This window comes from Heptranchias perlo, chromosome 27 (genome assembly GCF_035084215.1).
Source record: "Heptranchias perlo isolate sHepPer1 chromosome 27, sHepPer1.hap1, whole genome shotgun sequence".
Lineage (NCBI taxonomy): Eukaryota > Metazoa > Chordata > Chondrichthyes > Hexanchiformes > Hexanchidae > Heptranchias > Heptranchias perlo.
This window is the reverse complement of record NC_090351.1, coordinates 14,683,742-14,698,076: the sequence shown is the minus strand read 5'-3', so window position 1 is coordinate 14,698,076 and position 14,335 is coordinate 14,683,742. Positions and strand designations below refer to the sequence as shown.

The following is a 14,335-nucleotide window of genomic DNA, read 5'->3' as shown; positions in this document are numbered from 1 at the left end:
AGGAACAGAGGAAAGTGTTCTGATATGCATTTTAGGAAAGTGAACTGAAGCAATGTACAGGATATGATGTGCAAGATTCAGGGATTCATTAGGCAAAGATAAAGAAAACAAACCCTATGTGTAAACACGAGGCCGATTTAAAAACCTATTGCAGTATTACTAGGAGTCAGTATATCGTTTTAAAAACGTTCAGTGGAGCAAGAGCTTCTGGGAGCTGGGAGCTGCCATCAAACAAAGAATCAATGCTTATGCACACAGGAGGAGTCTGTTTGATATCTGTAGTTTCTACAACAACCTAAAAATAATAATAATTCAAGCTACCCAGTCATACGTTATGCTACAATTTACATGGCAGACAAATAATTGCACACTTCATTCGTTGAAAACGAACAATTTCTCATCAAATGGAACAGGAGATGGTATGTTCTTGAAAGATATCGGCAAGATAAAAATGGCAGCAACATCAATGATTAAGACAGCATTTAGGTTAAATCTACATACTTCAAATTCCATTAAATGATCTAAAAAAAATGCTGTTACAGTCAGCCATATTTATATACATTCACATAAAAAAACTTGCGTTACTTCATGGCCATACGTTTACATACAGCAGGTATGATACACTTGAGAAAAATTACTACAACCAATAAAACCACAACGATACTTGAGGTTAAAAGTTGACGGAACTTACTACTGACTACCAGAACAATATTACAGTAAAACATCTCGAAAATGGAGCCCTAGAATTCTCTACCAGCTTTGTAAAGGATAATCCCGTAAAGGAAGTCATTACCAGATAAATAAAATTATAGTGTAAGATTTTTTCTGAACTGAAGTAAACTATTGCCCATTTATATTCAATGTACATTCGAACCATCTGTGCCTTTCTAATTATTGTGCAGCAGCGTTTGACCTCCATTGTTGATCTCACAGAGATGTAGTGGATTATTCCCGAAAGGCAGCGAGCATGTGTCCATATAGGTAGTGGGAATGCACTGGAAGAGACAAATTGCAATCATTAATTATATTTTTTCCTCGCCAGCTTTCTCCCCTCCTGTCCTGAAGGTGTTGACTCTTACTGGGGTAAAGAAAGAAAAAAGACCTCCACGGCCTCAGGACGTCCCAAAGCACTTTACAGCCAATTAAGTACTTTTGACGTGTAGTCACTGTTGTAATGTAGGAAAACGCAACAGCCAATTTGCGCACAGTAAGCTCCCACAAACAGAAATGTGATAATGACCACATAATCTGTTTTAGTAATGTTAGTTGAGAAATACATATTGGCCAAGACACCAGGAAGAACTTCCCTGCTCTTCTTTGAAATAGTGCCATGGGACCTTTTACGTTCCCCTGAGGAGGCAGACGAAGCCTCGGTTTAACGTCTCATCTGAAAGACATCACCCCTGACAGTGCAGCACTCCCTCAGTGCTGCACTGAAGTGTCAGCCTAGATTTTGTGCTCAAGTCTCTAGAGTGGGACTTGAACCCTCTGACTCAAGAGGCATGAGTCCTAACAAATGAACCACAGCTGACACGTACAGTTCCATAGGCACTAGCAGTCCTCCGGTGCTGTGGCCAAGAGGCCATTCTTCACATGTTAGCTAGACATGAAAACAGTAGCAGCATATTCAACTGTGGCAGGCATCACATCTAGTGCAATTCTGTCTTCACCTGACCTCCATGCACTCATGCTTTGCAGTGGGTGAGTCACTGGATAACTATCAGAGGCAAGAACCGTGGCTATTTTTATTTTCTCTCCCCAACCTAGGGGCACTGAGGCATCTGTAATGCCCCAACTGCTGCTCCAGCTGACTCACCAAAGATCAGAGTTACATTTTTTTAAGGTAGCAGAGTTAAGCTTTGTTGCAGTTGAGATCACAGTGTAGTTGTTATTACGGTTCTTCATAGGTATTATACAACACACAAGACATCTCAGCTTTTTTTTTGAAAAAAAGTGAAGCTAGGGTAGAGTTGGTTTATATTTTAAACCTGAACTTTTACATTGAAGTCAGTACTTATAAGCAAGCTCTGAATGCTCACTTCACCATTTACTGGCGGAGTTGCTTTTTACAGATATCTGCCACAGACCTGTACTCTGCAGGTGCTATTATCCTTCATGGTGAAAGAAATGCAGTTTTCTACAGGTGACCAGATTTCAAATTTGTTAAACTGGAAAATTCAATTTTTCTAAAAAATTAGAAAGGGAGGTGTAAAAAATAGAAAATCATTTTCAAAACTAGTTCAAAGAGCAGTTAGGTGGGTCTTTTACTTCCTTGAAAATCAGTCCAAAGATTTATGGGTTAATTTATGGGTAGTGGGGTGATCGGTGCACATAAACTCATCTTAAGATAACTTCAGACACTGTGCCAGAACAAAGAGGAAAGAGGAAAGAGTCTGTAATCCTTACTGAGAGAGCTGGAGTAACAGTACATGCTATTCGTTGGTTATTTTGAAAGTTATTCAGTAGAATCCGTGACCTGTTGCGATCCAGAACATATTTTTTTCCAACTGAGTGTGCTAATTCAGCTCCATCACACTGAATAACTCATCCTAGTCACTTCCCCAGATGATGTCATTTGCATTATTTAAACTGAAGGAAAATTTAAAAAAAGATATGTTGGCAATCTCAGATTTTAATTACCCAATTTTTTTTAAAAAAAAGCTTTGTTCTTCATTTCAAACTTTTTAAAATTACATACGGACAATGTAAAGGGGTAAAAAAAAAACACACTTTCAAAGTTGGAATCAGACAGCTCTGGGACAAGCTCATAAAACTCATCATTTTGGCATTTTCAGCTTGAAAAATGAGAATGTCTTCCTTTTGGAACCAGAATTCAGCCACAACATTCATCAGAAACAACTGCATGTCCTTGGCAATATCCCAAAATCAAGCAATCCATAGCTCCAATTTGCTTTCTATTCCCAAGGCTTTTAGTCTAGAATGACACTACCAAATTCAGTCAAGCTCTGTGTTACCAACTAACTGGGAATTAGATTACAGACTTCATTCACTGTACTTAATCTCCTTCAGAAAAACTGAATGCTAAGAGACCAACAATGGGCTAGAATGATATCTGCTCTCCGTGGCTGAAGTCTGCACCCAAATGTCAGAGAATTTTAAGCTGTGAAAACCAGGATGAATGCAGTAGGGGATGGGAGAAAACCTTTAGCTGTATTCCAGAGATCAGAAATTTGATTTTTGTGCATGGGAGCCACCAAACATAAAAAATCATTCCAAGATTTCAAGAAGATTTAGTGTTAACACACTGAAACGTTTGAGATTACAGCAGTCATAAAAATTGGATTTGGTCATTGACAACGATGTTTTTCTAGCAGCCATGAAAAATGTCTATGAATGTAGTCTGTAGAACAGTAAACCCTTCTGAGGAATGTTACAGTGTATATTATATTTACTATATTGTTCGTCATGACTGCACAATGTCAGGTTACTCTCAAGTACAATGTTCTTACACACAGACACTATAAAGGATGAACTATTTTATCCATTGCCCTTGAAAAATTGGACATTCTCAACTTGTTGACTGGGACATGACAGCATTGTTGCGAGGCAATGCTGGTTTAGCAATTGACATCATTCACTGAGCTCAGTCGTGAGAATAGGCCGGTTCATCATGGGAAATGGCCACAACACTCAATATATTCCTCACAAGGCCTTTTCTTCAAGGCTCCAATTTTCCACTTATACATTGCATGTGAAGGAAGAATTATGCCCCAGAGTCCAGACTGGCATTCATTTGAAGGGCTCATTGATTACTTTACTGATCAGATCACCTTGTCTAATAATCGGAGACTCCTGCAAATTTTGCTAGCAGTTTATGTTTTAAATTTTAAAAAAGTCTGACATTTAGTGATAAGATTATCTATAAATGATAATTTATATTTTGCAGCTTAATTTTTTTTTGAGAAGGCTGTTGACAACTTAGCCCAAGGAATGTTTTTATCATCCACAAGTTGGTAACATTCATATAGAAAAGTTGCAGACTGATCCTTGAATCAGGAACATGAAAGTTGCAAGTTGTCAGGACTAAAATTCTTAATATCATGAATATATAGCAATTCCTGGTTATTATTGTGTCCTTCCATGTGTACTGTACTCCAGTGACAGACTGACTCTGTTCTATCCATATAGCCATGAAAGTCAAAGTAAAAGTTTCATACTCACCGGTAATCACTGCTGACTCCGACTGATCTGGATGTCAGCAGGAATATGTGCGTACTGTTGATGTGTCTAACCTCTGAGTCCCTGATGTACCAACTGTGTTCCAGTCATGACAAATGGCAAAAAACACACACAACATGCAGTAAGTACAGCAAGTCATTCCTGCAGATTAGCACAAACATAGAAAGCCAAGCTTCAAACAAGCGCTCTACAGTTACTTTCTAATGCCCATTTTCTTCCTTCGCAGGGCTGCTCAGTGTCCAAGCTTTGTCCTGCAATAGGGAAGGGGTGAAACAGGGCAGACTGGGCTGCATGGTCACCTTTCTTACTTCTTTCCCCATCTCCCCTCAATACTATCATGCATTTCAACATCCAGTAGCACAGTGGAAAATCAAAAAAACAACATTCCGCTGGCTGGGGGCTCAGTGTTTAATTATTCACAACCAGCCCCTCCACATTAGCATTTAAATAGACAATGTTGTAAACATCCGGAGGTCTGAGAAATCATGCACAATTCTTAGACTAGAGAGGACGTAGACTTGCGCCAATATCTTTCTCAGGCTAGCTGTTGGAAAGTAGAAGCAGGGTTGCTCAGCCTCCAATTTTTCCTCCTTTCACAGTAAGGAAGTGTTTAGCATCATTGTCTCAGCAACTCCTCCTAACATGATGGTCAAGATCAGAAACTCCACTTGTGGGTAGTGTGTGAGCAAATGTCATCTGTCACTACTTTACTCAGCTGGTTTTACAAGAACAACGTGCATTTATATAGTGCCTTTAACCTATTATAACATCCCAAGGCGCTTCACAGGAGCATAATCAGACATAAATTGACACTGAGCCAAAGGAGGAGATATTAGAATAGATGACTAAAAACTTAGTAGGTTTTAAGGAGAGTCTTAAAAGAGAAGAGAGGCAGAGAGGTTTGGGGAGGGAATTCCAGAGCTTAGGGCCGAGGGAGCTGAAGGTACGGCCGCCAATGGAGGGGAAAAGGAAATCGGGGATGCACAAGTATCTAGAGATGGAGGAACGCAGAGTTCTCGGAGGGTTGTAAGGCTGGAGGAGGTTACAGAGATAGGGAGGGGTGAGGCCATGGAGGGATTTGAACAAGGGGATGAGAATTTTAAAATCGAGACATTGGTGGATCGGGAACCAATGTAGGTCATCAAGCATAAAGGTGATAAGTGAACGGGACTTGGTGTGGGTTAGAAGAATTTTGGATGAACTCAAGCTTTTACAGGGTGGAGGATGGGAGGCTGGCTAGGAGAGCATTGGAATAGTTGATTTTGGAGGTAATAAAAGCATGGATGAGGGTCACAGCTGCAGATATGCTGAGACAGGGGTGGAGACAGGCGATGTTATGTAGGTGATAGTATGTGATCTTTGTGGCGGAGAGGAAATGGGGTCAGAAGCTGATGCTCAGGGTCCAATAAGACATCAAAGCTGCGAACAGTCCAGTTCAGCCTGAGACAGTGGCCAAGGAGGGGGCTGGAATTGGTGGCAGGGGAACGGAGTGGGCGGCGGGGGCTGAAGAAGATGGCTTCAGTCTTCCCGATGTTTAATTGGAGAAAATTTCTGCTCATCCAGTACTGGATATCGGGCATGCAGTCTGACATTACAGAGGCAGTGGGAGGCGTCAAGTGAGTTGGTGGTGAGGTAGAACGTACATGTAGAACCTGATGTCATGTCTTCGGATGATTTTACCGAGGTTTTAATACCTTCCTGCAGATCTAGATTTAAAAGGAGCCACATTCCAGATCAGTACAGCTGGAAGAGTCACTAATAAGGACATTCCACCAGCAACAATCCAATGATTAAAAATAATATATTCTTAAAAAATGAATATCCAGCAAATTACCTCACCAGGGTCTGGCAATTTTCTTCCCTCCTGAAGGCATCATTTGCTGGGGTACAGTTCCATGGGTGCCAGTTGTCCTGTGGCAGCTCACCTTAGTGGCTATTCTTCATATCTGAGCCTAGAAGGTGAGTGTTGACAGGCTATTTGACCACAGGAGCGCTTGCAGCCAGACCTGATCCTGTTCTCATCTGACATCTACAACTGTGCAACTGCAGCAGTGGTTGCAGGAACCTTGGCCTAATTTGCCTTGCCTAACCCAGGGCGCAGGCTTGACCTTATTAGTGACTCTTCCAGTAGTACTGATCTGGAATGTGGCTCCTTTAAATCTAGATCCGCAGGAAGGTATTAAAATCTTGGTAACATCATCCGAAGATGATGTACATTCTACCTCACCACCAACTCACTTGACCCCTCCCACAGCCTGAGATCAGTTAACTCAGCACAGACTGGGGATCTCTGGCTCTGCTACTCCAGGCCTTAACCAGCTGAAGCACAGAGAATGAAGAGTCAGTATTTTAACATGGGCAGGTTCAGTGGACCACAGCTCTACCTTGCTGCCAATCTGCAGCTTGATGTATTTATACAGACTGCAGCGGGACCGTGACAGATATAAAAGCTCACCATCCTGATTAGCACTCTAGCATACCTGCACAGAGGTGGGATTAACTAGGTTACATGTGCGCTGGAGAAAACAACAAAAAGCATTAAAACTGATCCCCAGTGAATTATTTCAGGAACCCTGAAGACTGCTTCAATGGAGTAAAATGGATTTCTTTTTCTAATTCCCCTGGAAACTAAACTAGGAACGACAGACACTCTTTAACAAAAAATGATGGAGAGCGCTCCATTAATTTTTTATATTTCAGAATTTCATTAATAATTCATGTGCTCCAATAAAAAATCCCCCCCGCTCTTTCCCCCCTTTGAATTAGCTATAAATCACCCTGGGTAGTTGTACATGTTGCATTGTTTGAAATGTTAATTCATGGCATGTAACTGGGCTCAGATACGACAGTCTTGTTGGGATTGCTAATTAGTGCATACGACTTTAACATTAAAATAGAGGTTTTATACTTTTGTCTCCAATGATACTGATCCTTACAAACACTGGTTGTTTTACTTCTCACTTGTATTTTGAGCCTGATAAATGCTCCAATTAGCACTGCGAAAGTCTGGGTCCTATCCTGTTTCATGCACTTCAAATGTTATGTTACTGCAACACAGCCAATAGACAGTTACATTTATGAAGGATAAATAGAGATGCTCCAAAGCTAGCTGTGACCTCCGCTTTCACTACACCATTGTATGGAACTGATTCCTCAGCACATACCCAGTTACATTTTGTTCACACCGTGAATCAATGATTCTAAATTTGCACATTGGTAATTCGGATAATTGGATCGACGGTGGCTGAGAGTCTGAAAGAGGTTGATTTCATTTACCTTCTGGTTGAATTTTCTTCGGCTGTACTGATGGAGCAGGGGCAGACATTGCTGTAACCCTGAACCCTGCGGGTAGTGTTTCTGTAGACCCAGCCATCATGGCGATACCATGGACCTCTCGTGGCCGAAAGCGCTTTCGCCATGATGGTGCACGCCTGAAACTTTTGTCATCACCCTGTAATACCAGAAGGAATAAAACTATGGCGCTACTTGAAATTGAGAGATTTAATAGTTGGATTACTCAATGATTTTCAACAGTTAACATAAAAGAAGTTTTGTTATGTTGGCATTTTAACACCCACAGAGAACGCTTTATTTCCAGTCACCTTTTAGGAATTCTGAATCAATAATGCACACAAGGTCACTAGAGTTAAATGGACTTTTAACTTTGGACTCTATCATATCATCTCCTCCCTGTCTTCTGTTTTTGACCAGGATATATAATCTTTGCCATGCCTAAGCAACCTGAATTACCTGTGTGTCCATTTGTGTGCATATTTTGGCTGCCACTTTGGCCTAGAGCCCATTCCTTCTATCTCCCTTTTCTTGGCCCCTCCTGGGCCCTTCATTCCTATCTCCTCCCTTCCTATCACCTAGCCATGCCACTTTTTATTTTTTTCCCGCTTTGGCACTTTACCCACCCAATTCCTACCCCAACGCATCACTATTTCTCTACCTTCCTACTCTCTTGCTTCCGTCCCAAGCTTGAATGCCTCTTGGACAAGCCCACGGTTATCCTATGTTCCTCTCCTGGCATTCTCTGAAGGGCTCATCAAGACATCAGTTCAGCTGCCTCTGCTGCTTTTCCCTCTTGTCCTTGTCGACTAAGCCAAACCTCCCTCGAGGCTATCCACTGCCATAGCGATGAATCTGCTTCTATCTCTAGTTGCTCTCCTATTTTCCCTCATGCCTTCTCCAAGCTCTTGACCTCATTCCCACTAAACTGCTGAACACCCAACTTCCCTTCCTGGCCCCCATGTTAGTTGATATTATTAACGGTTCCCTCTCCTCAGGTACTGTCCCCCTCCCCTTCAAAAGTGTCATCATCACCATCCACTCAAACACAACAACCTTGACTCCTTTGTCCTTGCAAACCACAGTGCCATTTCCAATCTCCCTTTCCTTTCCAAAGTCTTTGAACATGTTGTTGATTCCCAAGTCTGTGCTCATCGTTCCCACAATCTCAAGTTTGAATCTCTCCAATCAGCTTTCCCCCGCCTCCCCACCCCCCCGTCACAGGACTGAAAAGGCCCTAACCGTGTCTGTAACCCATCCTCTGTGACTGTAACCATGGTGCACTAACGCTCCTCAACCCACAGCCTTTAACATGGTCGACCACACTATCCTCCTCCAATACCCTCTCCTCTGGTGTCCAGCTAAGTGGGAATGCCCTGGCTTGTTTCCATTCTTACCTAACCAGTTGTAGCCAGAGTGTCTCCAGCAATGGCTGCTCTTCCTGCCCCTGTACCTCTGGAGTCCCTCATTAACCCCCTCCCCTTTCTCAGCTACATGCTGCCCTTTGGCGATGTCATCTGAAGACATGAGATCAGCTTCCACATGTATGCTGATGACATCTAGCTCTACCCCTCTGCCACCAGTCTCGACCCCTCCACTACTTCTGTGTTGTCAGACTGCTTGTCCAACATCACAGCTTGGATGAGCCAGAATTTTCTCCAGCTAAACTCTGGGAAGACCGAAGCCATTGACTTCAGCTCTCACCAGAAACTCAATACCCTTACCACCGATTCCATCCCCCTCCCAGGCCAATGTGTCTACTTGAACCGGACTGTTCACAACTTTGGTGTCCTACCTGATCCCGAGCTGAGCTTACGACCCCATATCCTCTCCAAGTCCGTCTACTTCCATCGCTCACCTACGCTCCTCTCAGCCCATTTGTTGCTGAAAACTCTCATGCATGCCTTTGCCGGCTCCGGACGTGACAATTCCAATGTTCTCTCTTGGTTGGCCTCCCATCATCCACCCTCCATAAACTTCAGCTCATCCAAAACTCTGTTGCCCGTATCGTATCCTGCAACAAGTTCTGCTCATGTATCATCCATCACTCCTGTCCTTGCTGACCTACATTGGCTCCCAGTCTCCCAACGCCTTCAATTGAAAATTCTCAGCCTCACGTTTAATTCCCTTCATGACCTTGCCACTCCCTTTGTTCGTAACTTCCTCTAGCCCTACAACCCCCCCAAAATTCTACGTTCCCTTAATGCTGGCCTCTTGTGAATCTCCCGTCCCTTTGCCCCACCTTGCCTTGAACTGTCTAGGCTCTAAGCTTTGGAATACCCTCAATACCCTTTTCACCTCGCTTTCCTCCTTTAAAGACCCTCCTTTAAAACCACTTCTTTGATTAAGCTTTTAGTCACCCCTCCTAATATCTCCTTCTTTACCTCGGCGTACATTTTTGTTTGATTATGCTTCTGTGATGCGCCATGGCATGTTTTTCTACATTGTAGGTACTATATAAATAGATTCAGAACAGATCTAGCAGCTCAAAATTGGGCATCCATGAGGCGCTGTGGGCCATCAGCAGCAGCAGAATTGTATTCCAGCACAATCTGTAACCTCATGGCCCGGCATATTCCTCACTCTACCATTACCAACAAGCCAGGGGATCAACACTGGTTCAATGAGGAGTGTAGAAGAGCATGCCAGGAGCAGCACCAGGCGTACCTAAAAATGAGGTGCCAACCTGGTGAAGCTACAACTCAGAACTACATGCATGCTATAGACAGAGCTAAGCGATTCCACAACCAACGGATCAGATCAAAGCTCTGCAGTCCTGCCACATCCAGTCGTGATTGGTGGTGGACAATTAAACAACTGACGGGAGGAGGAGGCTCTGTAAACATCCCCATTCTCAATAATGGCGGAGTCCAGCATGTGAGTGCAAAAGACAAAGCTGAAGCGTTTGCAACCATCTTCAGCCAGAAGTGCCGAGTGGATGATCCATCTCGGCTGCCTCCCAATATCCCCACCACCACAGAAGCCAGTCTTCAGCCAATTCGATTCACTCCACGTGATATCAAGAAATGGCTGAGTGCACTGGATACAGCAAAGGCTATGGGCCACGACAACATCCCGGCTGTAGTGCTGAAGTCTTGTGCTCCAGAACTAGCTGCGCCTCTAGCCAAGCTGTTCCAGTACAGCTACAACACTGGCATCTACCCAACAATGTGGAAAATTGCCCAGGTATGTCCTGTCCACAAAAAGCAGGACAAATCCAATCTGGCCAATTACCGCCCCATCAGTCTACTCTCAATCATCAGCAAAGAGATGGAAGGTGTCATCGACAGTGCTATCAAGCGGCACTTACTCACCAATAACCTGCTCACCGATGCTCAGTTTGGGTTCCGCCAGGACCACTCGGCTCCAGACCTCATTACAGCCTTGGTCCGAACATGGACAAAAGAGCTAAATTCCAGAAGTGAGGTGAGAATGACTGCCCTTTACATCAAGGCAGCATTTGACAGAGTGTGGCACCAAGGAGCCCTAGTAAAATTGAAATCAATGGGAATCGGGGGAAAACTCTCCAGTGGCTGGAGTCATACCTAGCACAAAGATGGTAGTGGTTGTTGGAGGCCAATCATCTCAGCCCCAGGACATTGCTGCAGGAGTTCCTCAAGGCAGTGTCCTAGGCCCAACCATCTTCAGCTGCTTCATCAATGACCTTCCCTCCATCATAAGGTCAGAAATGGGGATGTTCGCTGAAGATTGCACAGTGTTCAGTTCCATTCGCAACCCCTCAGATAATGAAGCAGTCCAAGCCCGCATGCAGCAAGACCTGGACAACATCCAGGCTTGGGCTCATAAGTGGCAAGTAACATTCGCGCCAGACAAGTGCCAGGCAATGACCATCTCCATCAAGAGAGAGTCTAACCACCTCCCCTTGACATTCAACGGCATTACCATCGCCGAATCCCCCACCATCAACATCTCGGGGGTCACCATTGACCAGAATCTTAACTGGACCAGCCATATAAATACTGTAGCGACAAGAGCAGGTCAGAGGCTGGGTATTCTGTGGCAAGTGACTCACCTCCTGACTCCCCAAAGCCTTTCCACCATCTACAAGGCACAAGTCAGGAGTGTGATGGAATACTCTCCACTTGCCTGGATGAGTGCAGCTCCAACAACACTCAAGAAGCTCGACACCATTCAGGACAAAGCAGCCCGCTTGATTGGCACCCCATCCACTACCCTAAACATTCACTCCCTTCACCACCGGCGCACAGTGGCTGCAGTATGTACCATCCACAGGATGCACTGCAGCAACTCGCCAAGGCTTCTTCGACAGCACCTCCCAAACCTGCGACCTCTACCACCTAGAAAGGACAAGAGCAGCAGGTACATGGGAACACCACCACCTGCATGTTCCCCTCCAAGTCACACACCATCCCGACTTGGAAATATATTGCCGTTCCTTCATCGTCGCTGGGTCAAAATCCTGGAACGCCCTTCCTAACAGCACTGTGGGAGAACCGTCACCACACGGAATGCAGCGGTTCAAGAAGGCGGCTCACCACCACCTTCTCAAGGACAATTAGATATGGGCAATAAACGCCGGCCTCGCCAGCGACACCCACATCCCATGAACGAATAAAAAAAAATGCAAATTGTTGTTGTTGTCCAGATTACTGTTTCACCTGCAGCTATTAGTAATTTATCCGGGCAAGTATCTAGTGATAGAAGTTCTATTTATCAACTATAAGATCGCAACATGCAAATACGCTGTTGTAAAGACAAAGTAGAGAAGCGTCACCATATGGGGCCTGGTCAAGGTTTCAGCCTATCCTGCTCAAAGTTCTAAACTCTAGTAACCCGGTCAGATGACAGCAGTTAAACAATGAATTTCTTCTGAGAACTTTAGAATATTCATTGCAATCTCAATGTCAGCATGTTTGACAGGAGATCCTCTCATGTGGGATGTTGAGATAAAAAGCTGAACTTAGAATATGTCCTTCAGAAGATTAAATCGGTTTTTCAAATGACAAGTAGAAACTGGAAACTCACTATGGATCAATTCTTATCCATCCCTTTAAGAGCTGATCATAAGCTGAAGTTTGTTTATACAGATCCACCTACAGTTGATCGAATAATTAAAACTACTGGAGTAATTAGAGCAAAGAGCTGTCGCAGTTTGGTTTAATTTGTACCTCAGTTCAGTTTTGCTTCCAGATGATTCAAAATTCATGTCCTCCATATCTGCAGCGTAAAATTGTTATAGACAAGTCAAAATGGAAGTGATTCCTCCCCCATGCTCCTCACTTACTCTAAGGGGTGTGAATAGTTACCAGTGACATTTTAGCTTTTGTCTTATTAACTCAACGGAAGCGCACCAGCATGAGACTGCTAACCCCTAATCTACTAGGGAGGCAGGTAGGTGCCCTCATGATGTTGATGTGTTTCTCTGATCCTAATAGAATAGTGGGGAGGCGACCTCTCTCTTCACTAGACAGACAGGAACCATACTGAAGAACCATCACAAAACTTCTGTCCCCTGTGTTTCCCCCCACTCCTCCTATTATTCCTACTGGAATAACTGAGATCCAACAGGCTATCCACCACCACATTCACCTAATCCTTTAGTCAGCTATACTTGGTCTCAAAATACATTGGAGAACCCTTTAAATGTTCACCTGGATTGTTAGAACTGAGGGTTAAATTTAACAAAAGCATTTTGATACAAGGATGAGTTGGTTCACTGATAGGGTTAGTACACTACCACCACCACTATAACAACTTGCATCTATATAGTGCTTTTAATGTAGTAAACTTACCTCAGTGCTCTGCAGAAAAGTAACAGATGCTGAGCAGGAGTAGAACATAAGGCAGGTGATCAAAGGAATGGTTGAAGCGATATGTTTTGAGGATACATTTGAAGATTGGAAGAGAGGTTGTAAGCCAGAGGGGTTTACAAAGAAAGGGCCAATAAATGAGAGGCTCTGCCACCAAAGGGGGAGGGGAGGTGGAGGGGCATTGGAAGATGCACAGAGGGCCAGAGTCAGATGACCGGAGGGCATGTGCTGGAGAAGGCTGCTAAGTAAAGTAGGCCAAGGCTATGGACATGGAGGGATTTGTAAATGAAGATGAATCATACAGTACAAAAGGCGTCCATTTGGCCCATGGTGCCTGTACCAGCTCTCTGAAAGTTATCTATTTGGTCCCATTCCTTAACCTTTCCCGATTCTCATTTAAATTTAACTTTTTCAGATGGAGGACTTTGAATTCAGTGTGATTGAAGGAATGGGGCAATAGTTAGCGGGATTTAGTGCAAGATAGTATGCAGATGTTGGAGTTTAACAAGTTGGATCTGATGTAGGTTAAAGATTGGGAGTGACACAGATGAAGGAAGGGTTGTCAGTGAGTGATGTTGTGGAGGTGGCAATGAGCAGTCTTGGTGCTGGATAGGACTGGGCTCAGTTTGAGTGAGTAGCTTGGAGGGGGAAGCAGCTGGGACTAGGATTCAGAGATTTTGGTGGGAGTCAAACAGAATGGCTTGAGTGCAGGTTGGGCAGATAAGTCATTGAAGGAGATGTGCTGGTTTTGTTAGGTATAGCTCAGAGTGGAATCAAGTGAGGGCAGTGCCAGGAAGGAAAGTCAGTGGAAGAGGATGGAATAATTGACTGTGTCAAATGTTACAAAGAGGTTGAGGAGGATGAGGAGGGATAATACAACATGGCATCCAAACCCAACCCATTCTGATGGGTCAAAAGATTCCCCCCTCTCCCTTTCCAGATGTGCAAGTCCTAAATGAATTAAGCCTGAATACCATGAATCCAGCTCCTGGCTTATGAGGGGCCACAACTCAAAATATGTAAACATGGCCAAGATGGTACCTAATTCTCCC

At 43.9% G+C, this 14,335-nt stretch overlaps 1 protein-coding gene across 1 annotated transcript in view; it reads right to left on the bottom strand.

Moving 5' to 3' along the window:
- Positions 1 to 731: 731 nt before the first annotated feature.
- Positions 732 to 14,335, bottom strand: part of ppfia4 (PTPRF interacting protein alpha 4) — a 560,134-nt gene continuing 546,530 nt past the window's right edge. Inside the window, exons 28-29 of the mRNA XM_068007385.1 lie at positions 7,477 to 7,651; positions 732 to 995 (exon numbers count right to left, since the gene is read on the bottom strand). Of these exons, the coding sequence (XP_067863486.1) occupies positions 946 to 995; positions 7,477 to 7,651 (225 nt within the window). The 3' untranslated portion in view covers positions 732 to 945. The remainder of the gene's footprint in view (positions 996 to 7,476; positions 7,652 to 14,335) is intronic.